At 50.3% G+C, this 25,037-nt stretch overlaps 1 protein-coding gene across 1 annotated transcript in view; it reads right to left on the minus strand.

The window, feature by feature from the left end:
- Crtac1 (cartilage acidic protein 1) overlaps window positions 1-11,714 on the minus strand; it is a 145,374-nt gene extending 133,660 nt beyond the window's left edge. Inside the window, exon 1 of the mRNA XM_021151716.1 lies at window positions 11,333-11,714. Within this exon, the coding sequence (XP_021007375.1) occupies window positions 11,333-11,356 (24 nt within the window). The 5' untranslated portion in view covers window positions 11,357-11,714. The remainder of the gene's footprint in view (window positions 1-11,332) is intronic.
- Window positions 11,715-25,037: the final 13,323 nt, after the last annotated feature.

Raw genomic sequence — 25,037 nt, forward strand, 5'->3', positions numbered from 1 at the left:
ACAGAGTGTGTGCTGTACACAGCGCTAGACCTCTGGTACGGAGCAAGAAGAACATCTGCTAGAGATGTATGAGTTCCACAAACTAAAGATGAACCAAGCCCAGCGTTTGCCCTCACGGAGCAAACCAGCAGCGACTGAAGTATGACACCCTGTGTCACGGCCATGTAAAACTCTGCAGGGGCAGAGCACACCAGAGGAGGGGGTGCTAAACGCCAAGGTATAGCCCCTTGGCAGAGGGGCACTGGGCCAGAGTACATGGCATCTCCGTAAGAAATGAAGAGCTCCGCAGGGTTGTTGTGGGGCCAAGGATGAGAAAGGTCTCTCTGAAGACGGTGTGGTGGCTGGACCTTGTGTTCCTGGGAAGAACTGTAGCATCATAATGACTTCCTTAAAATGCTCCATAAGCGAACTTTTCAACAATCCTCAGCAAGAAGTTGAGAGGGACCCCAAAGCCTGGCGTCAGCGACCTGCATCTGGACCCGAAGGCCCAGCACAGACCAGCACGCGACCTTGGCGTGTTCTTCCACCTTGCTGATCTTGAATGTCCTTGTCTGTAACGTGGGATCACCTGAGCCACGGTGAGGAAGGTTAAGCGAGCCCTAGGGGAAGGCCTGGCAGGGGGCCAGACGGAAAGCAGCTTGGTGGCCCATAGCAAAGGTGGAGTCAGTCTTCAGATACTGGCTCCTGGTCACATGCAGGAAAAAAAAAAATATATCGGTTTTCTCAGTTTTCTGTGGCCTCCAGACTTTCCCGAATTGGGTCTGAGAACTGGTATCCAAGCAACCCGGCTTCTCTGCTGTGGGGTCAGGCAGCTGTGGGAGAGGCTTCCAAGGGCAATTTCCAGGGCACTCAGTTCTTCTGCAATTATCCAAAGTGCAAGGACACACCCCACGCTCTCACAAAAGCAAGAGGACCAAATGTTGGAAACAGGCAGAGAAAACAGACCCTCTCAGACCCTTGTCAGACAGCTGAGATGAGGAGGAGAGAGGCATGGCAGCTGTAGGAACATTCTGCCCCTCACGGCCTGGGCCATCAGATCCTCAGAGACCCACAAAAGAGCTCTGGGGATGCAAGCACCACTGAAGAAGAGCTGACGGAGCAGCCCTGGCTCAGTCACCCCAGCCACACTTCCTGCAGACCTAAAATGAACCTGGCCTTGAGCGAGGTACTGCGGGTGGGGGGTCCTGAGGACAAGGTCACCCACCATTTGCTGTGTGGGGTGTGGGGTGCTGTGGAGGGGAACCACAAAGAGACCTGAGTGATTCCCTTGGGGAGCTGGGCTCACTTCCCAGAGCGGGGCTGCTGTGGCTGGGTTTCAGAGGGTGGAAGAAGTGAGCTGAACAGGGAGAGGCTGAGGAGGAGGGAAGGACACGCAGTGCAGGCAGCAGACATCTGCAAAGGTCAGGGGGACCCAGCTGTCACCCTGACCTGCCCTCGGCTGCCTGGACCACAGTGTGGGAGGTGGTACTCAGTCTCCACTCCTGGATCTCATCTGGAGGCTCTGTCTTTAGAGACACGGTCTTCGAGTGGAATTCCACTGTCTAGGAACATTTTGAGTCGTCAAACCAGGGAAGCCGTTGCTAGTGGCATCCTGTGGGTAGAGGCCAGAGATACAGCTGAATGTCCTTCAGAGCACAGGATAGACTCCAGGACAGTGGCATCTATAAATGTCAATTGCAGTGAGGCCGAGAAAGGCCACACTAGAACAGTGCCCCATCCCCCATCACCCTGGGAACTTTGGAAGACTCTGCCTGGGGACTCCTCTGGACAACTTGGTCCCTGTAGAGACAACTTGCCTTGTACTGAGCATAACCAAGCAAGATAGTCTGCTCTACAAAAGGAGCTGCAGTAGGCCAGAACAGGGCACTAACAAGGCACCACCTGCCAAAGAGTTGCCTAGGTGACCGCAGGGGCATTTCATTCTATCTGATGGAGTCCTGCCTCTAGCCTCCATTGGTCCCCAGCTGAGTAGAGAAGTAAGATGTTTTTCACTGAAATCCTCCAAAACCAACACAGCCATTCAGGCTTCAATTCTGGTGTCCCTGTTTTTCTTGTTTCATCATTCTTCATGACCTCTAGGTCTTGGGTCAAGGGTCAAGTCTCTTTGTGGATCCCTCCAGTGTCCTCAGCATCTCCATCCTGTCTGATGGGCATTTCTCCCCTGCATCTTCCATTCCTGCTAACTCCTCTCCTCTTACTCAACCCCCTGCTTCCCTCTCTGTCTCAGAGCTGATAGCAGATTGTCCTGTACAATTGTCCTGAACAAAAGTGGGCAGTAATGTGATGACATTATATACCTAACTCTGGCCATACTGGTGTTACTGCCCTCCATGTGGGCGACTCATTTAATCCCCATTAGAAGCCTGGGAGGTGGTGTTCCCATTTTACAGATGCAGAAACTTGAGCACAGAGGACTTAAGTAACTTGACCAAGGTTATGTACTCCTACACAGTGAGCTCACCATTTCTGTTTAAGCAAACTAGTACCAGGATCAATACTCCCAGACACCTCAGTACACTGTTTCGTTCACTCCACCAAGTTTTTCTTGATTCAAGTAAGATGGGGACAGAAGGGAAGGAGGACAGCAGTGAGCTAGCCAAAGGGGACAGGGGTGCGTCTCAGGCCAGGGAGATAGCGTGTGCACTGTGGAGGTGCAGGGTATTGTAGCACAATGATGCTCTGCATGGTAGGTGCAGGGCATGTGGCAGGAAGGATGCTGGGAAGCAGGCCTCATGGGGACCAGGTCCAAAGGATGAAGGCTGACAAGGTGACGGTATGGTAAAAAAAGAACACAGTAGGGCTGGAGGTGTGGCTCAGTGGATAGTGCTTGACTGAGTTCATGACAGCCTGGCTCCCATTCCTAACACTGGAAGAAGAAAAAATAAAGCAAGAAAATAATTACATTGAAGTATGCAGGGGACCAAGAGAGGGCAAGACGCAGAGAATAATGGATAGGGGAGTACTGGAGGTAACATCTGCTCATTCATTCATTCAGGATTGTTTATAACCTGCTGTATGCCAGGCTCTACGCTGGTCACCAGGAAAATACTGAGAATGAGAGAAAATTTCTGTGCCGTGGAATGCTCGTTCTAAATCTTTAGCTCTGTTTCTCCACCCTGCTCCCTCTGCTGGTCCCCCACATGGCCAGCCTGGAAAAACTCCAGACCTCTACACCCCACCCACCCACCAACCCAGGAGGCACAGAACCTATATATCTTTCCTCCCATTGTGGTGCTAGAAACGGAGCCTAAAGCCTTGTGCATGCTAGGCAAACACTCTACCACTGAGCTACATCCTCAGTGACCCTGTCCTTTGCATTGTCCCCAGCTCCAGGAAAACATACTGCTTCCTCCCATGAAGAGAGAACTCTAGATGGTACAAGAGAGGAAAGATGGATCTTTTCCAGAAAAAGGCAAAAGAGAGCCTAAGAGACCCAGGCCAGGATGTGTCACAGAGAGCACTCTGCTAATGAGACAGTTTTTGTGAACGGGAGAGATGCCTGGAGACTGCTAGTCTTATACCCAAGGCAAGCAAGCATCTTACTCAGTATGACCAGCAGCTCAGCCTTCCTGGCCTGTAAAATGGGAAGACAGGCTTGCACACCGGTGAGAGTGGACTCATATGAATGTGCCTTACCTTCTGAGCACAGTCCTGGGCATAGCAAACGCCCACACACGGTAGGTAATGGTAACAGTAATCACACTATTACTGCTAGTAATAGATGCTTGCCGCCTGAACAAATACATCTCAGGAGAAGGGGCCAGGCACGCAGGTGCCCCTTCCAGGAGCAGCTGTCAATTGTTGAGTGGAATGCTCTGGACTGTAAGACTTTGAGAAATAGACTTGCTTCTGCTACTAATTTGTCTAGGGACCCCAGAGGAGTTCTTTGGCTCCTTAAACACTGCTTTCAAGACGCAGAAGCCCTCAATACACTTAGATACACACACTCATTCTTCAAACACGTAGGAAAAGCCTAGCTACCAGGTTAGAAATGACAAGCCAGGCAATGGTCCCCAGACTCAAGGAGCTAGGTTTTCACACAACCTCATGAGCGAAGTTCAGAGTAGCAACAGGTACAGACTAGATGAAGCCAGTGGGAGGGAGGGATTAACTACTGAGGTGGGAGGAGAAGCCAGACAGGAGAGGGTCCCTGGAGCTGGTGAATTGGGATTCTAAGTGGCAGAGACCCATGGATCAGAAGCATGCATGTGAGACAGATCAGTGCATGCTGCGAATGCAATTGCTGCTTCCAGAAATGCAGACTCTGGACACAGGGTGGAGGGAGATGGGGCGGGGGAGAGAGGAGAGCGGAAAGCATTGTGCAGAGGCTGCAGCTGGGGTCTGTCAGAGCCTGCAATACCAAGGGAAGGAGCTGGAGTCACACCATAGGGAGGTTTTGAAGTAAGGCCGAGACATGATCAGACTTGCATTTTTCAAAAGGGCATTTAGCTTTGGGGCAGCCGTGTGCAAGGCGTCAAGTATGTTTCTGAGCAGTGCCCCAGAGGAGATGTGAACAGCCTGGTGTGGGGGGTAGTAGGGGCCACTGGATGACCTCCAAAGTTCTTTCCAGACCTAAGAGTCTGTGGGTCAGGGTTTTGTTTGTTTGGGTTTTTTTTCTCCCTGGAATCATTTAAAATGCATTAGTGGGTCTTGCTATTTAAGAGCCTCCTCTTGGGAATGGTTGTGTGAGACAAAGATTCAGTTCCTGGTTTGTCTTCAGTGGGAATCCAAATTTCCTGCTGTTCTGTGGGCCGAAGCAGGGTAAGGCTGCTCGAGGGGGGTCACCAGAGAAGCTCCTTGGGGTGGGGGAGGGGAGAGGAGAAGCAGCTGTGGATGGTGAAGAGAAAAGGAAACTCCAGCCTAGCTTCAGGCTCACAGCTGACCATCGTCCTACTGAGTGGCCCTTGCATAGGATTCATGAGCCCTGCTAATTAGCAGGGTCCTGGAGATATACATGGCTCTGACACCAAAGGCTAGCTTCCAGAAGGAGCTGGAAGAGAAGTAGGCCTCCCCAAGTGAGGCCAGTTTGGAGATTCACCTTAATGCCAGAGGCCACCTCAGCCCCAGAAAGGCCACCTCTAAACCATGCCTCCCTCCCCCAACCACACACATTTATTAGCACCCTTTGAGCTCCGGAGTCTCGGGTGCTGTCCTAGGTGCTGAATCTGTACAGGCGAGCAACTTGTGCTGTGTCTCCACCCCCAACACCATTGGCAGGGCAGCATCTCCTTGAAGACTCTTGTTTCTACCCTTGCAAAGGCCTCTTTGGATGAGAGGTGCAGGGCTGTGAAGTGTAACATAAGCTGCTCTTTGAGGCCAGGGTGAAAGATAGGCTGACTTCAAAGAGAAGGGTTTCCACTATACGCAGTGGAAAGAGCCCACCCAGCTTAGGTGACTGCTTCCCTGAGACTTGGGGCTCGCGGCTCCCAGTGCATCCAGGCAGAGGTCTAAGAAGTAAAACCTCATTCTCCAATGCAGGTAACCTTAGTCCTCCAAGGGAGCCTTAAGTGACTTCCTTCTCTAATCCTGACCACAAGGAGTGAACCACTCTCTCCAGCTGAATGCGGAGAACATCAAGTGGGGCTGTGACCGCCGAGCCTATGGGAGCTTTGCAGCTGAGCTAGGAGGGAAAAATCCAAGCGCTCAGGCCTGTGCCTTTCCTGGGAGCTTCAGTAAGATTTGCAGGACAAGGTGGCTCATTTAAGACAGGTGTGACAAAAGAAGTCAGGAGGCTCGGGCCAGAAACCCCACTGAAATCAATGCTCTAGCCAGAAGGAACCTGGCATAGGCAAGGAAAAAGACATCCCTATGGTCCCTCCTCTGGTCACCAGGACAGTCTCTTAGCTCAGCAGTGATTCCATGACCTTGTCAGAGTACTTGTGAGGTGCAAACAAAGATAAGAGTAACTGGAAACATCAGCGAGGGTCATTTTACACTCTCTGCACTCTCCATTCTTCTGTGGCTAATTAAAGCAATATGTCAAAATGTCCCTTGGAAGAGATCTTTAAGAATATGTCTGTTAAGTAAACAAGGTTTTACTAATTAGTACCCGGCCTTCCCATCCCTCCCAGAACTTCCCTGTAGAACTTCCCGGTGCAGGCTGCTCCCCTCCTGCCCTGCCCCCCAGCAGAAAGGGTGGCAGAGAAGTCACAGTCTCTCCTGACTCAGAGAATGGGGGACAAATCCAGTCGCCTGTCATTTGTGTAGCTATCACTTTCGCCTCCGGATGTTGATCAGATTTCCTGGGCTGGAACCAACGCACACGGGGGCCAGGGGACTGGAATGTTTCCAAGAAGGGAGTGTTTTGTTTCACACAAAGTCCATCCAATTTCTTTCAAGGAAAAATTTTTTTTCCTTTTTTTCTTCTTTCTTGCTTTCTAGGTGTCTAGCACTTTTGAAAGGCAAATCTTAGGACTTTCCTCTATTGATAAAGATGCTGATCCTTATCTTCTGTTAAGACAACCCCCTTCCACGAGCACACGAAAGGCAGCATAGGACTTGGGGAGTGACTGATCTAGTGCTACTGTGAGTCAGTACCAGAGAAACAGAACTTTTCAAACCCCCAAATTTGTAATAATAGCAGCATTAATAATAGTCTCCTTGTAATTTTCTAAGTGTTTCCACAGCTCATAATTATCCTTCACAACAACTTTGGGGGGAGTTTAGGTAAACCAGCCTCAAAGGAGCAGATGTGAGTTCCAGACTAGCTCTGCTGTCCACTTGCTATTGGGCTCTGCCTGGTCATCTCTCCACTCTGGATCTCAGGGTCCTCGGCTATGAAACAGAGCTGATTGGAACATTCCCCAAATCTCTACCATCTGTAAAGCACTGCTGGGCTCCGAGATCCTGGTGCCGTAGAGCCTTGGGGCCAGCTAATCAGTAGTGTTGGGGCTTCCCTGTGCACTAAGGGAAGTTCAGCAACAACCCGGCCTCTCTCCCACCAGATGATGCTTGCAGTATCCTTCATTCCAATTGTGGCAATATATTATCTCTAGACCCTGCCAAAAGTCTGGGTGGTGTGAGTTCAGTAATCTCTCCAATCACTACTGCCTAGGGGCTGCAGTGGGGTCGGAAACATAAGGAGCATGGGGGAACAAAGGTCTTTCCATCCATCCTTCACTCTTTTTCTCTAGCCCTTCACACCTTCTTGTACATGTTTCAAACCCAATCTCACAGTCCTCTGCTACTTCTTATTTCTTAAACGCCCTAAGTGGTCCAGCGTGTGTTTGGTGTGATAATGAACCAATTGATTTCATACTTTCTCCTAAGGAGAGTTCACAGGTTTATGTCCCCTAAGCAACCAGCCAGACTCTTCAGAAATCCAGAGCAGAGTCCAGGCTGGCCTGGGAGCCTCTATCTGCAGCCTGCAGGAGGCTCGGTGAGCAAGGATTTGTCAGCACTCTTAAATCACTGGGCTCTGAGGAAGGCTTCTCCCAGCAGAAAGATCCTTCCTCAGGAATCAATAGCTCAGGGCCTTCCATCACATTCAGAATTATCCTGGGACCTGTAAAATTTCTTTCCCCCAAGCATGGCAGAACCCCAAAGTGAAAATCCAGCAGTGGGCCAGAGAGAGACCTGCCAGTCAGACTTTGCTCATCAGTCCAGATGCCACCATGACCAGAAGCTGATGTGCAAACCTCAACACTTGGCCTTAGCTGCAGAGGAAAAGATCCCACCATGTTCCCAGTGATCCAGCACTAATAGCCCCTTCCAAATGACTAGCTCTTCGCATCGCACCTAAAGAGAAGAATCCCAAAGAACATCTTCCCCCATCTTTGCTCACCTACCCTCACAGGAAGGTCCTATACTCTTCCTATACTGAAGGTAATTATTCTCCTCCGATCTTACGTAGAATCAGATCAAGACCGAGAAGTTAAATAGGCTGACGTGGATCTCAAACACAGTTCTCGGAATCGCACTTAAGGAAAGGGGCTATGGCTCTCTGGTGGCCTACATCCTCACCTCCCTTCTTTCTTATGGATGAAGACCCATCTTGTCAGTGAGACCGAAGAGCTGAACAATCTTAAGCATTTTCCTTGGCAATAAGCACCCACTGGGTGACCTTCAAGGGCAGGAGAGGATTTTACTTCTCAGAATTCCGGATTGGCACCAGGGTTCCTAATGAAGAAAGGCCACCAAATCTCCTAAAGCTCCAAGAAGAACCAACCCCAAGGAAGTGCATACAGGACATAAAGAAACTGGGTGATAGTGGAAAACTATAGTGGAGTTACCCATGGACCCACCAGACCAGCAGAACAGAAGGACATCAGAAATGAGAGCATCTTCTAGGTGCCCCAGATGCCAGAAGAGGAGGGATTGTTTGAGACCACAGCCTCTACTACGGTGACCTTGAGCTGAGATCGGCAAGGATGAAGGACATCGGGAAACACTCTTTGGGAATTTTTTAGTTCACCTGGGATCTGAGTTTGAGGGGTCCCACCAGCAGAGGTGTGACTGCAGGACAGAGAGACTGTTCCAACATGCCTTAGAGGATGTCTAGGCCTCGCCTTAGGTTCTAAGACTATCTGGTGAGGGCCTGCGCATTTCTGATTCCATTGCACGGAGTTGCACAGCTTTTGCCTAAAGATCATTTAGAGCAATAAGACAAGACAGAGGAGGGAGGAGAGAGGATAACTTGGAATTTTACAGCCTGTGTATGTTCATTATGAGAGCTTTATCTGCCCTTGTCTTCTTGCAAAGAAAATTTCCCTAAATTTACTAAAGCTATTAGTATACTCAAGTCTGGCCAGTCAGTAATTACCAGTGCCTACTGCGTAGAAACATATGTCCATTTTCACAGCACAGAAGAAGCAGGTCACTGGAGTGGAGAAAGCTCCAAACAGGGAACTGGGAATCCTGGGGCTTGGCCCCATCTCTTCTACCAAACAGCCATGTGACCTTGGGAAAAACACTACTTTTACTTCAGCTGTGTTTTTTTTTTGTAAATACATTGTACAGGGGAATGTTGGGAATGGGGTGAGGTAGACCAGATACTCCCCAGAGCTCCTCTTTTTTTTCTAGTCTTAAATATTCTTAGGTTCCCAGAATTCAAAGAATACCCAGATACCAAGCAAAAAAACCAATGATCTCAGAGAGCAAGCGGGGCTATGTATCGGCTCTGCCTCCCCGGAATATTCTGCCATCCCACTGCTTCTGAGGTCCTAGGACCACCTGAAGTCACAGGACATGTGGTGGAAGGGCCCCAGTCACAGTGTCCTCAATCACAATGGATGATTGTTGAGGGGTTGGTAGCCTGAGCTTTCTTAAAGCATTAAGTTACTATGGCCAGTGAAGGGTAAGAAACAAGTCACTAGTCCTGAGCTAGGTGGTTTTGGTGCCCCCTACTGGTCACCAAGGAGCCCGTTCCACCTCCAAGCTTCCACTGACTTGGAAGGAGGCAAGAAAGCCTGAGGACCAACTCAGGTGGTCACAACCCGTTTAACAGAAGAATTTCCTGGTCGGTGGTCTAGTCCCTCTATAAGAATCTGTGTTTCAGTCTCCGCATTACACAAGCCATTGGTCTACTCATCCACAGGGCTCCTCCATGCAACCATAGGATACCTTAACCAAACACCCTGGAGCCAAAGAATAAGCACCAGGGTTCAGAAGGCCAGGTGTAGTCCAGATGAAGAAAGGAAGACAGAGCAACAAGCAGGTATATCACTGCACACATCCCTAATGGAAAGAAGGTCTTGGGAAATGCAGCAGAGAAATGTTGACTGCAGGCAAACAGGGAATGGGGGTGGGGGTGGGCATGAATTGGTAACCCCCCACATAAGATCATTAGCCTAACGCAGGTATCCAAGGAGTTTGAACACATCCCCATTGGTAGGGTTGTAGTACGGTGAATGGCTCAACCCCAACCCATCAGCTAAAGAGCAGAAGCCACCGGCAGCCTTCAACCTTCTCCAGAGTCTATCAGCACCAACTGGAGACCAAAATGTTCTAATCTAGTCCAGCACCAAGAACTAAACTCCCTTCCTTGCCTACCAAATTGACTTTAGAACCTGCCTCCAGAAGAGGCTTTTTAACCAAGACAGGAAAGAGAGAGGGGAAAAACCGCCTCCTTGAAGACCATATTGGGCCAACTGTCCATATTCCCATTTTCCCACCCTCCACGTCTCTGTCTCAATACCCAAGTGTGAGGAACTGTTCAAGTCTCTGGATCTGCTTTAATTCAACGGGGGTACTTCCTGTCCCAAGTTATCATGGTTTCAAATCTTCCCTGATAGCTTTTCCCCAGGAGTTCTTCCCAGGTTCAACACAGCATCAAACCGCTACTCTGGGAACCTTTTTGCTTTCTTTCCCAACTGGCTTCATTTTTCGAAGTCTTGCACCCATCCCAGAAGGTACCTCAAGTGCAACTCATGAATGCTTCCAGGAGAACGGATGAGATGTACAGATGCCACGGTAGGTGAACCCACCCAATAGCAATAGTAATCATTAGTCATTCAAGAAGGAAGCCCCCACCCCCACCCCTAGGGAGGCTCCCATCCCAGCTGAGATGACTTTGGATTCTTTAGTTGGTTTCTGCAGAAGCGGGACTAACCAGGGCTCCCAACTACTGTACTGCAAAAGAATCACGCTGCATTGCTGGGCATGCCCCCAAGCCTGCCTGCTGCCCCACCAAAACCTTTATGTGATTCCATAAGATCAAGGGGGGACCCCATGGTTCCCCTAGAATGCCAGAAAAGAGCTTGCCTGAAACATCCTTAGCTAGAAAGCCAGACCACACCTCGGTCCAGCAAAAGGCGGCTGGCAGCTACGCTGTGCACCGGGCTGGCTCCGGGAGCACTCTGCCACTCAGCGCTGTGCAGGGGAGACAGCTCGGCTTCCCGGGAGAAGAGCTATGCCCCGGGGGATCTTCCCCAACCTGGAAGCGTTGGCAGTCGGCCGAGGCTGGTAGCTTAGTCGTCCCCAAACTGAGCCCGCCAGCTGGGTGACTCCCCGGGTACCCTCAGCACAGCCTTCACCTGCTCCGCCCCCTACTAGCCCCATTGCCCCCTTCTCAAACCGCTGACCTCCATCCTCTGTGCCACTAACACGTTCTCTGCCAACTGTGGGCTGTCACCCCCACACCTCGGCTCCCATCTCTTCCACCACCTCCAGCCTGGCGCCCGCCTAGCCCCCAGCCCGCGGGGAGGATCTGCGCGCCAATCGAGTCCAGCGCCTCTTGGCAAGTTGGGAGCAGCGTCGCCGCCTTCGCAGTCCCGATCTTCCCAGGTCCCCAGCTGCATCCCCGCCACCCCTGGGGGCGTGCGGGGAGGGGTGCGCTGGGCTGGAGAAACTTTCTCCGCCGGAAGGGGTGGGGGCTCCAGGAGCGGATACTCACGCCCGGGTCAGCGCTCGGAGCCATCCTCTGGCTCTCTCAGCCCCACCGCTTGGGGGCGTCGGAGCGCGGGCGCTCGATGCTGCCTCTGCCGCCGGCGCCGCCGCCTTGCAGCGCCCAGCCCTGGTCCCGGGCTGGCCTCGAGCCTCCCGCCCCGACGCCGCGCGCTCGCTTTATACAACTCCACTCGAGCGCGCCCGGGCTTATGTAAAGGCTGGCGGAGGCCCGCAGCCAATGGCGCGGCAGCTGGAGCCGGGGCCCAAGCTTGGGGGGCGCACGCGCGGCCAATCGCGGCCCGGGGAGCCCGAGGAGCCGGGTGGGGGAAGGGGCGCCTCCCCGCGCTGATTTAGGAGCCGGGATTGCGGTGGCAGCAGCCGGCAGCCAGGCTGGCCCGGCGCGGCGGGCATTGGGGTGGGCGGCGGCGCGGGCGGCGGCGAGGGCGGGTGCCCCCCGTGCTCTGCCGCGCCCCGCCGCCGCGCCGCGTAACCTTCAGGAGGCAGCGGGGCCTGGCGAGTGGGGAGAGGGCGCCTTGGAGGGACGCTGGGGACCGGGCGGGCGGGAAGCGGATGTCCCCAGGGGGGGAGCGCGGGGAAGTCAGTGCAAGAGGGGGAAGGGAGGCCAGCGAGCCCCAGGACCCTGCAGCCACGCCGAGCGCAGGGCGGGGGGTAGCGGCCGCGCTGCTGTCTTTCTGCCTCCCAGATAGCGATCTGGCGGCTCCCAGGCCCGGCCAGAGCGGCCGCGCGAGCCACGCCGATGGCGAGATTTCTCGCTGGGGAGCGAGCTCCGAGTCGATCTTTATCCAGCCTAGGGACGTGTCCGAGCGCCTCCGGGGGACTGCTCAGTATGGGGAACAGAGCTTCACCACGGTCCCAGAGGGCGGGGAGCAGGCGAGCGCAGCTCGGCGGTCAGGCGCGGCGGCCCAGGCAACTGCGGGTAGAGTCTGCTTTCCCACATCCGCGCCCTCCGCCCCCGCAGGCAGAGTCCTCACCGTACCTAGCCCCCTCTCCAGCAGCACCCACCAGGGCTGAGCCTGGCCCACCTGCTCAGGGCGTCTGCATCTTTTGCCCACACGGAGTACTACCGCTTGCTCTTTCTCCGTTGTCACCAGCTGGCACAGCTGGGTGCAATGGCTTTGGTCTCTCTGGCCCAAGGGTAGTGGTGGGAGAGCAACTAACATGGTTTTGTTAGTAGCGCCCCATATACCTGTGTTTGGGGCAGGTAACTTGCTAAGGTCCACAACAATGGACCTTTTGCATCTACAATAGAACCTGGCTTATAATAGGTGCTCAGCAAGTAGTTAGTGAATTTTGACCTTTCATGAATAAGACGGTGGGTTTCTGAAAGCCAGACCCGGGGTCTTGGAGAAGGATATGGGACTCTGCTCAGCTCCAAAGGCTTTTGCGATCACTACTCACTAACTAGCTTGGCGTCTGTATGCCTGACACTTACAAAGACTTGGATGAGGGCTCTGCTATAGAGTTCCCTGTCAACCAGTTCCTGGCTGGACCTGGTTATCTCCCAGTACTGATTAGAACTGTCAGCCCCGTTTGTGCTCTTCTCTTAAAAGCAGAAGCTAAGCGTAGGCAGAGTCCATCTCTTGGGCCGCCAAGGAGCTCCTCAGCAGTGAGGAACCATTGAGTATCTGGCGAAAGTCACTGGCGTCTCTTTCTGGAAAAACTGGCCAATGTTTACACATAAGTGACTTTCGAGTATAATTTCAGGATCATTAGGAATCCCGAGTCTCTGGGTGCTCGACCCAATATCAACCTGTTTCTTCAGGGTTCCAGGCCAGTGGTTTGTAATCAACCTCTCTCTAGGGGTCGGAGACTGTTCTGTACCCTGTGAGAATCAGAATGGATGTGTGGATGTGCTTCTGGGAAAGATGCTCTCGTGTATGTGTGTGTGTGTGTGTGTGTGTGTGTGTGTGTGTGTGTCTGGGGTAGGGGTTGTTGCTAGAACATAATCCAAGGTTCTGCATTAATACACTTCATCCAGCAGCAAGTACACTTGGTCCCAAGCACCCCCCTGGTCCCCAGTTCCCTCCAAAGGAGCAGCGGTAGGCTCAGCATCCTGATGGCTCACACTACCGCCCTGTGCTGAGGATATCTGCATCCGTGTGGCTGTGGTCCTGGCACCTGAGAGACTGTATCCACACTTGTCCTCGGCGTCTTAGTCCCTGCCACTTTCTTTATGTGGAAATAAATAGCAGGTTGTCGGATTCTGTCTGATGCACGACTGTTCCTTAGCCAGAAGCTCCAACTCGGGGAGACAGCAAGTGACTGGTAATTAACCAGTCTCACTGGAGCCCAAGCATCCGAACACACCTTTCTTGGATTTGTTCTCACCTCTCTCTCTCTCTTTCTCTCTCTCTCTGCCTTGGAAGCTGTAAGCAGCAGCCCCAGCTGCCGAGCCTCACCTCACCTAAACCTGACAGATTTAGTAACCAGCTCAGTAATTATCAACATTAGCCACCCAGATGTGAATAGGTTGTCGGTGCAAAACAACCCTGCAATGATCTCACTCTCTCTAGTCAGGGAAGGGGATGACAGAGCCAAGGTGCCAGGAAAGGACAGTGAAATGTAAAGTGACAGGTGTTCCACTCAGGGAGTCCTTCGAGGGATAAGGGATGGGAAGGGATGGGCAGACCTGGTCCTAGAATTTCTAATTCTCCTAATGTTGCCTGTGTCTAGAAACCCTTGAAGCCAGGGTGTTTTAGAATTCAGAGAGGTGCCAAACATGTTGCACCATCCTGTGAGGTCTGGAGTCGCATCTGAAAATCAGACACATTCATATTTCCGCAGCGAAATGTCAGGATTTCTAGAGTAAGTGTTGAGGGGAAAGTGGTTTCGTGTCAGTTTAGGTCAGGATTTGTCTCCAGATGAGTTGAAGTAGCAAACTAGCAAAACCCCAAACAAATCCCAAATATTTTACCTCTTGGGGATGTGGACATTTGAAATTGAAGACAAAGACTGTGTTTTAGGTTGGTTGTCCCTGAAGAAATGAATTCTTCGTGAGAGTTGCAGAAGCAGCAGCCAGCAGTGGACGGAAAACCACAAATGGTGATCGGCACTCTAAGGATGTAAAAAAGTAACCCCTTTCTCACACCAAGCCATTTCTCTGGGTGGCCCTCTTTTTCTCAGGGAGCACGCATGCATCACGTGTCAATGGTGACAGGTATCAATGAGTGACAGGTGGTCAGGATGGGCCTTTGTCTAGGGTGAAAATAGACAGAAACTCCTTCTTGAAGAGATGCTTCAACCCCCACCCCCGGGGACAGTTGGTTCTGGAGACATAACTGTGGCAGACAGAGAGGAAGGAGCCTTCCATGGGGCCAGGGTTAGCTCAGAACGACTAGAGATAAACTCTTCCAGGAGGGATGCAGACCAGAAAGGCAGGCAAGAAGTAGGGAGATGCTCCCAAGTCCTGGGACAGCTGGGTGTTGAGGTCAGAACTGTTTGGGACTGGGGAGGACTCACTCCAGGAGGTGCCTGTCATAGTGGTCATCTGGGCTTAAGTGCTTGGTACTCACCTGACTAGGTGTGGAATATGCTTTTGGAGTTCCTCAGGCAGCAGAGTGTGCAGCCTGAGGGGCTGGGTGAGAGTCTGAGGCAGGGAACAAGATGGAGACATGGAAAGCTTGGGAACCTCTGACTACACAGTTCTGACTCTGTTTGAGTTGTTTAGCCACAAATATGCCCCCACCCCCACTCTGTTAAAAGGCTTTTTGGAGCTCAAGGTCAGCAGTAAATAAGTTTACACTTAAAGAATAGTCTGCTGGCCTTTGACTTAAGCCCTAGCACCTGACCAGTACCCCCTTTCTCTGCCAGAGTTCTCCTTGGTACCTGCAGGTCTAGTGACTGGGGGTCTATGCCATTCTCTCATGTTGATCCTCAGATTAGGGATTCTGAGATCTGGATGTTTTGGGTTCTTTCTTGTGGCTGAGTCCTTGTCACCTACTGCCCCACATTGTTCACATCAGCTTCCTCCTCAGCATCTGCAAACTCCCCCATGCCTCTTCCCTTGACACTCTCTATCCTGGCCTCACCTCCGTTTCTACCAACTGCCAGGAACCCCTTTCTTTTGTGGTACTTTGGTGGTCAGCTCTTGCTCCAGGCCTCAGCCCCTCCCAGTCTGGCATCTCCAACTTCCAACCCTGCCAGATTTCTGACAGACATGAGCTCATGCTTCTGGTTTAAAGAAGAAAGGCATTCTTTGTGGAAGCCGGTCCTCATCATGAGCAAATGCCAGGGAGAGCTCCCAGGTTGGGGGCACCTTGGCTGGTTTCATCCTGTAGGAGGAGGGAAAAGGTGGAAAGTGAACAGGAGAGGAAGGTGGGGAAGGAGGAGAGAGAGGAGAAGAATCAGAAGAGAGGAAGGGAAGAGACTCCAGCCGAGGGGAGGAGAATGTTTGAAGTCTTTTTCCTGTATCTAAACTGAGCGAACCTTGTGAGCAGCAAAGGGTCAAGCGCTGAAGATGAAAAGGAGACCCAGTGTGTGTGCAAGTGAGGAGGGGGGACATAGGAAAAAGAAAGGGGGGACGGCACAGCTGGATTCTGCATGAAGGGCTAAAAGCAAGAGAACAAAGACTGATGTCACTCACAGAGGGACCCAGGATTGAAATTCACAAGGGTTACTTTCTGGTTACTTTGTCCTAGGCTCTCTAACCAGGGGTGTTGAGCACCGTTCAGTTCTTGTCTGGTTTGCCCTGAAACTCATCCTCTACGTGGCATAAGATAAGGTGGATTTTGCAGAAGTTCTATCCCGGGATATTACACACACACACTCACATACACACACACATACACACACACACACGTATGTATGTATGTACATACACATATATGTGTGTATGTGTATGTATATACACACACATATGTATATAGTATATGTATGGGTATACACTATATACATATAGACACATATACACATATGTATATACTATATACATATAGACACATATATTCATGTGTATATATACCATATACATATATACACATATATCCACATTATATATACTATATACATATAGGTGTATGTATATTTACATATGTCTGTATATACATATGTGTGTATACTCTACACACATAGATATATGTGTGCATATATGTGTATATAGCATACATATATATGTATATGGTACATATACCTATGTGTGTATATACTACATATGCATATGTACATATGTATATATACTACATACATACAGGTGTATGTGTATATACATATAGGTCTGTATGTATATATGTATATATATATATATATATATGTCTGTATATGTATATATATATATGTGTGTGTGTGTGTATACTATACATACATACACATATGCCTGTGTGTGTGTGTGTTATAAGCTATAGCCTGCCAGATGCCAGGTCAAGTGCAGTAACTGAAGCTTTGAAAAGAGGCAGGTCAGGTAGTGTGCACACAGCACTCAGCAGAGCTCCTGACACGCAGTGGGTATGCCCTAAATGACAACAGTCATCTTTTCCCTTTCCTTTCCTCTGCTCTCCATGCCCACGAGCTACCTCCTCTTGCCTTCTCTTCTTGGGAAAGGCCACTCAGTTTCACCCCTTCCTCCTTCTCAGCCTTTCTGCACGCAATATTCTATTTTTCCGTATTTATTCTGTATTCTATTTTTCCAGGTCAGAGCACTAGGTCTTTCAGCCTTCATATAGTCCTTCTCCAATCTACTATGACCCCTTAATTTACTCACGGCACTTTACAGAATAAGACAACAGTCACTAATGCGCTCCTATGATGTGGACACATGAACAAATGCCCAGAGAGGTGAAGTGCCCTACCCAGAAAAGCACAGTTAATGAAAGACAGCTGGAATGAAAAATTTTGTCTCTTGGGTCCAAATCAGTACATCTTGCACTGTCCAGAGTTGAGTAAGTAATTGATTATTTCGTGGTGCTATTCTTGAGGGTAGAGACCTGGTTTTCTATTTCCTATAAACATCTCCAGGGCCTGGCCCACAATAAGCCCTCAATCAGTGTCAGTCAATTCACTTCTAGATACCCAAGGGAGTCCTGGCCACTCTTGCTTGGCCTTTCTACCCATCACCACTTCTGCCTTGATGCTACCTGCTCAGGCCTCAGAGCAGCTGCCCAGAATGAGCCAACCCTGTGCGCACTGTAGATGTGAGCTGCCCAGGAGTCCAGCCCCTGGTCCACGTTCTGGCAAGGCAGGAGAAAAGCAGGAGAATTAGATTTGTTTATGTATAACTCAGACAGGTAGAAAATAGAAGCAACTCCACTTTCATTGCAACAGAAAGGAGCCGAGACTTCATGAAAAGAAAGCTTTCTTCTCCCTGAGAGTTGAGATGTTAGAACAAGATTTCCTGCAGAGGTTGTAGAAACGGCTCCCCTGGAGGTCTTTAAGAGCTGGAGAGCTACTGGCTTTCTAGCGAGATGTGGGCATGAAGGCAATCATGAGTGTGGGGCCATGTGGGGCGGGGACATGGGCAGCTGGAGGAAGGCCCAGCATGCACCAGGCCTGACCCAGCATCTCCAGGGTAAGGTAAGAATGAAAAGGTAGGAATGAGTGCCAGGGCAAAGAAGGCCAGAAAGGGGAGAGCAGAGCCAGTGAGGCAGGTCAGAGGCTCAGACAGTAAGAGCCCTCTAATAGGCTGCCAGCTTTCTGGTACATAGCCCAGGCTGTCAATTGGTATTAGTGGGCTAGTGCACCGGGTGAGGCAGCATAGGGACAAAGCATACATTCTGGGTTCTCGGATTGATAGGACCTTCAGGGACAAAGGTCACACTTCTATGAGCAGTGAAAATGCAGAGGTTAGCCTTTCAAAATGTTAAACACAGACCACTGAACCTACAAAGTGAGCCAAGCAGTAGTATACACAAGGATTCTAGCACCGAGGAGATGGGGCAGGAAGCTAAGGATTCCAAGGATAGCCTGGGCTACACAGTGAGAGCCTGTCTCAAAAGCAAACAAGCAAGAAATCCCAAATAAACCTTCGGATTGGTCTTATGTGGTCTCCTGGAGCAGGAGCCAAGAGCACACTGCAGGAACACAAACAAGCGCAGAGAAAAGGTCTACAGATTCCCAGAGCCCCCATTTTCACCAAATTTACTTCGATAGTTTGTGTGTGTGTGTGTGTGTGTGTGTGTGTCAGGGGAGGAAGTATGATGGGTAAAAATTAGAAACATAAAATTAATACATTTAGGCATACCATGCAGGTATAAGCAAAACCGTGCGAACATGGCATGGGAAAAGCATGGGCCTTGAACAGAGCTTTAAGGCTCTTTGTGGATTGACCCCTAGATCAAGGTGAGACACACTAGCCTTTGCAGTTCAGAGCTCTTTTTGCGGGAAGTGGCCTCAGAGCTGCTCTCATGGATGCAGAGCCACATCCCAGGCACTGTACTACTCTTTCTTCAAGTATCTGCACACCTGTGCATCAGGCACTATGGTTTATGACAAACATGAGGGTGTTTATATTTTTTCCTGTGGCTGAGATGAGGAAATGGGCTCTGAAGGACCGCCAAAATCATCACGTGGTTAGACCAGGCTCCCTTTGGGCAGGTGCTGTCCCTTCCCCCACTGGAGCTTTCTTCCCCACCATCGCCACCCACCCTCCGCCCCTCCCACCCCCAGGCTTGTTCCATCCATTCAGCAATTACCCAGCACTCCTGCCAAATTCCATCCCCGCCCCCAACTCCCCCTCCTCTTTCCTCCCACAGCTTCCCTAGCAGGAGGGACAGGTCACAGGCAAATGGGAAATCCTAGAACATGATCTGCGTTGGTGCCTTTCTTCCTCTTCTGGTGTCCACATTTATAGGTAAGGACATTAGCACGGAGGAGTCACCAGCATCCCCAGGTCAGGAGTGGAGCATCCAATTCCAAAGCTGGTCAGTGGAGTTCCGGCTCAGTGCATCGCCCAGGGTCACCTGGAATGTAACCAATTCAGTGAACGGCCCAGGATGGATTGCTCGCCAGTAAGCATCTATCCAGGGCTTGTTAGGTGCAAGCTCTGTTAGGCCACGGGGGAACAAAGATAAATAAGACCTCTCTGCCTTCAAGGAGCTTACAGCACAGCAGAGAATTGATGCCCAAATCGTGCCGAGAAAGAGATGAAGACCAAGAATCGGCTGCAGAGACTGACTTCAACACTCTCCTTTTGCGTCCTGCAACCTCCTGCCAGCAGGGGCGCTGTGAACCTGGAAGCCGAGCTTCCAGTGACCTGATCCCTAGTCTCTAAGCAGGACTCTCCCTCTCAAACGGTCTCGTCCTCATCGTCAGCCAAACGTTCTTTCTCTGCAGTCACCTCAACCAAAAGCCAGTTCAGCCTGGGTCACCAGCTGTCCCTTCCTTTACAGAGGCTGGTAGCACTCTAGAAGATGCTGGACATGTACATGCCTGCTTCACCGTTTGAATTTGCTTCACGAAGCTATGACTCTGCTGTTCCACCCATTTCATAGTTAAACACGAACTGAGTCAAAGGAAGCCACAGGTAAATAGGAGATCCGGGCATGTCACACACGCAGTATCTACTGTGTTTCTCGTGACCATCCTGGTGTGTTGGTTGATCCGGAAGCTGAGGTCTGGGAACGATGAGAGAGGGTAAGCTTTGCTCATCTACAGGGCAGCTGATGTTAGTGTCCAGGTCTGGCTCCTGGCTGATGTTGGCCCTAGAGTGTTTGCTTTTGAAACTGCACTACAGACCTTGTATATTTCCAGTCACCCTGTGTCCACCTGTTTGGGGGGGGGAGCATTGGGTCTGCACTTTCCTGCACGGTGAAAACCATGACAGCCCTGACTTGACAGGCCGAAAAAGCTAAAAAGACTGCCACCTGGTGGCTTTCTAGGTGGTGCTGAAGGACCTTGGCTGGTCTGTGAGCTTCTGTGTAAGAAACAGACCTTACAGACCACCTATCAAGCCTGATGCTCTACTAAGCACTTTGCCTGGCTCCTCCCATTCATTTTCCACACTCACGGGGTGAACTTGGTCCCCCTGCAGCGTCATTCCCACTTCAAAGGCAAGGGCACTGGGGCTCAGAGGCTAAATGACCCCCTCAAGGTCATGCAGACTTCAGACCCCATGCTGGGATTCCAATTCAAGTTCTGATGCCTGGTCCTGCATCTCCTCCGCCTACTCTTCCTCTTCCTCTTCCTTACTCGGCAGGCCTCATAGCCTCAGGCTCTTACTCATCTCTCCTGCTTCTCCCAGCTGCCACCATCTAGACCTCTTTCTCCTCATGCAAGGCCTTCACATTCACTAGTCTCTCCATCTGCAACACACTCTTCGGTCTCTCTGTCAGTGGGATGGCATTTCTCATGCATCCCATCCAGGACACCCCTTAAAGAGGATAGTCCATCCATACATCCAAGTTGCCCACTGTCCAGCCAGCCAACCCCATGGACTTCTTAGGGTTTAATGCCCTCTGAAGTTGTGAGTTTTGCCCTGTGTTATTCCTTGGGCAGGTCAGTTGAGGGTAGGGAACGTCCATCCATGATGGCTCCATTTTCTTTCTGCAGGTGTGACTGAAAGGGAGAGGCAGGAGAGAAGAGGGCCCATGGCTGGCCTTTTGTCTATTGGCCTCTAAGGTCTTCTCACATACCCATGTGCTTTCCTGTTACTCTTGGTTTCCCATTTTGATGCCTCTTATTTCTATCTGTCTATCTATCTATCCGTCTGTCCATCCATCTGTCTGTCTGTCTATCTGTCTGTCTATCTATCTATCATCTATCCATCCATCCATCCATGTATGTATGTATGTATGTATGTATGTATGTATGTATCTGCCCATCTGTCTGTTTATCTACCTATCATCCATCCATGTATATATGTATGCATGTATCCTTCCATCCATGCCTTTATCTATCATCCATCCATCCATCCATGTATGTATCTGTCTGTTTATCTATCATCCATCTATGTATGAATATGGGTTATTTATCATCCAACCATCCATCCATCATCCATCCATCCATGGATACATGTATGTATGTATGTATCTATCCATCTATCAATCTATCTATCTCTCTACCTGTCTATCTACCTGTCTGTCTACCTGTCTATCCAGGACCAGTCATGAACTGAGGCTTGGTTCAATGTAGTAGGAGTTACACAGCAAAATATCAGTGCAGTGGGTAAGAAAAGGCTCACATTTGGTCCCCCGGGTTTGATGTAGTTTAGTGCCTGAGCTTTTTGGTGGAGTTTGTTGTTAATTCTTGTAATTAGCTTGTATCCTACCGATATTGCTCTTGGCCATTTAGAAAGAGGTTTAATTGGTCATCCAGGCCTGGACCCTCTTCTGTTCTTCGACTTTATTACTTCCTTCACCACATTCAGAACCTGGAAAGGTAGATTAGCATCTCGGGGTTATAAACAGCCCGTTCTCACTCACCCACACTTGGACAGGCTTCAGGAGGCAGACTCCGGCTCGCCAATTTGAATTTAGAGACCTGCTCTTATACAGAGAAGGCAGACCCGGGCTTGGTGCCTGTGACCCGCTGGTAGGAGGGGCAGGCTACACACTTGCAGAGGTGAGTCTGTGGCCGTGACAGGAGTGGGTAATAGGCATCATTGCTAAGCTGATGCCATTTCAAAGAGGGGCTGTGAGGTGTCAGGGGGAGCCCTCAACCCTCTCATTAGACCTCCCATTGTGGCACTGTGTTTCCTTCCTGGTTCTGGAAAAATCAGCAGAGCTGGATGATCACAAACTGCTTACAGTGCTGATATTCTAGGCCTTTCTCTGAGAGTGTGTGTGTGTGAGAAATTACCAGAGGAAAAGAGGTTATTGTCCACTGAACAGGAGCCTACTGGCCTCAGATGCTGAGCTGGGCACATGGCCCTAGAGGGAGAGGGTTAAACACACACAGCCAGAGAGCCTGGAGCAGGGGTGCCCATGTACTCTCACTTACCACAGACAGCTAGCACCTCACTCCTTCCCTACCCTCTGGTCCAGAAAGCTTTGTCCCTCAGAATGGCTGTCCCTTCCCATGGAGCCTGATGCTGAAGGAATGACTCAGTTGGGGACTAGATTGGTTGGTTTAGTTCAGACTGCTCCTGGCTCCCGGCTCCTTGTTAGGCAGCTCAGGGGTGAAAGCTGACCTTCACGTAAGTAATGGGCAGTGGACCTGTGGCACAGACTGGCCCTACAGGACAGTGTAAATCTGTTATTACATCATCCAATGTCCACCTAGGGTTGCATATTTGCTGAGACCAACAGCAATGGCAAGAAAAACATCAGCAGCTACTGGCTGGACTCCGAGCACAGTGACACACTTATGCACATGGTGCCTACAAGGGGCATGAAAAGAATCCTTTTATTTCCTGGCTGTGGAGGCTGGGTAGCCAGCTTTGAAATATGAGACACATACCTTAAGGCTGAGTTACCAGAATGGACAGGCATCTTTATGTTGGGAAGATAGTAACTCACTGGACAAGACAAGAGGCTGTATTTTCACAATGAAAACTTGAAAAACATGACCTGGCACATCGTCTAGTTCCTGAGCAAAGCCTGCAGGACCAGGAGCAGCTGTCAGTTCTGTTCTCAGCACGGCCACCTGCTTCTTGGTAACCCTGGGTCCCACATTTCCTGTTTATCACGCTGCTATCCGGTGATGCAGCCCCCTGCCCCAAAGGTTCATCACTCTAACCTATCTCCCCTCAGTAGATCAAATTAGTAGCCCATGCTTCTAATTTGTAACTTCATATCTATAACCAAACTGACCATTTCCAGACTAAAGCATCCTTTCCTTATTTATTTTGGTAGACATTTTAGTAGCTGGTTGGTATAATTCGCACTAAGATGTGAATGACTGACAGCCACCTGCGCTGACAGATGTCTTTCTTTTTAAAGATGCTAGTTGATGTCTTACTCACAGGATCCCAGCTGCCTGGCAATCCTGGTTCTGTGGGGCCAGGCCCAAGAAGCTAGATAAAGAGACGGCGCCCTCCTCAAGACGCTATTTTCCTCTGAGAGAGGTTTTGTCTGATCCTCCTGGTCTCTGAACAGAGCCCAGTGGATATGGAGAGCCCTTCCAGTACCTCTCCCGTTGGCAACACCTCACCTTTCAGAACCCCCTCTTCAGTGAGAAACCATTTTAATAAGGCTGTAATTTTGTTACAGAAGTTTGTAATTAAATATCCTTAAAAGAAATGAGGTTGTGGGTCCCTATCTCCCAATTTATCATAGACTTAATGCCCCAAGTTACACACTGTTTAATTAAGAATGTATCCCCGTTGTAACTGCACGCAGCTTCCTAGCCTTAGAGATAGGCAGTGCTCAGAATCTATCATGAAGGGTGCTCTCTGTTCTTGTTGTCCTGTTTACCAAGAAATCCAAAGTGAAGGCAGCTTTCTTAGTTGGAAACAGTAGGCTCTCCCTCACCCAACCCTGCGGGGGCTTCTTTCTCCCTCAGTAAACCCACCCTTCATTGCAATCCTCCTTAGACTAGACGCTGAAGCACAGTATCAGCTTCTTAATTGAAGGAACCAACATGCTCCCCCTGCTGGTTGAGGACAGCCAACACACCTGTGTGCTGGAAAATCACAGCCCCATCTTTGGGTTCCTGGGAAGCCATGGTAAGAAGAGCACCTACTATGTGCTACCATGGTAAGTGTACCTACTGTGTGCTAGGCACAGTGCTAAGGGATATAAAAGGACCAGAACCATGTTCCAAAAGAACTCAAATCTGATAGGAAAGACAAGATGTACATAAACATACGTAGTGGGCTAATGTCTGTTCACTACGTCTCAGAAGAGGAAGAGAACCTCTTCCACACAGATGAGAGTCTATAGGGAGGCTAGCATCCGACTTGCATCTTGGAGAAGCAGCTAGGTTTTGGAAGGTTACCAGGGAGAGGACGGCCAGGATAGGATGATGCTGGGGACCAGGGACCTGAAGAAGCCTGCGCACAGGTGAGAGAAGAGCTTTGTCTGTGATGGGAGTAAGTGCCGAATCGGAACCCAGAACACACATTTTCTCAGTCTAGCTCTTACCGAGAATCCCAGGCCGAGGGAGGGAAAGGCAGATATGTCAGGGAAATGGAGGAAGGAGCTTGTGTTGCCACAAGAAATTCAATCCCACTTACCGAGGAAGCGAAATGGTCTGGTTAATTTAATTTCCTAATTAGATGGAAGTTCTGTAGAAAGCTTGCTTTGTTAGAAATGTGGATTTTTTTTTTTAAAAAAAAAGCTTCCTAGAATGTGTTATGCCTCTTTCCTGCTTTAGCAAGCAAGCAGAGGCAACCCGTTCAGCCACTGATAACCCTGGACCTTGCCGTGTCTCACCGTGTAGCTGTGAAGAACAGAGCATTCAGGCCATAATCCAGAGGCGTGGCAGCTCTCACACTTGCCACCAGTAGTGAATTTACCTGCTGCAGATTTCTTTATCACCACCTACAGTAGTTAGGTTTCTTTAAAAGCATGGATAACAGCATTCTGGTCAAGCTGGGATCCTGACTTCCTGTGCCCCAGGTAATCGAGGCTTTTCAAGTTCTTTAGAGAAACCCTCGAGAGCTCCAGAAAGTGCTGCCCACACTCAGAACTGTGCTAGGCAAAAGGACTTCTCCAGAAATCTGCAGATATCTGGAGCTTGTTTGTAAAGGAGCAGGCAGGGCATTCTGCTGACACTGGCTGGTTCACACACATGTCCCCACTGGGATGCCCCTCCCTGCAAATCATGAGAAAACAGCAGAGCTGGTTTGGATTGGGTGTCACCTTGGATGTTGAGGCTAACCT

Source organism: Mus caroli, chromosome 19 (genome assembly GCF_900094665.2).
Source record: "Mus caroli chromosome 19, CAROLI_EIJ_v1.1, whole genome shotgun sequence".
NCBI classification, from domain to species: domain Eukaryota; kingdom Metazoa; phylum Chordata; class Mammalia; order Rodentia; family Muridae; genus Mus; species Mus caroli.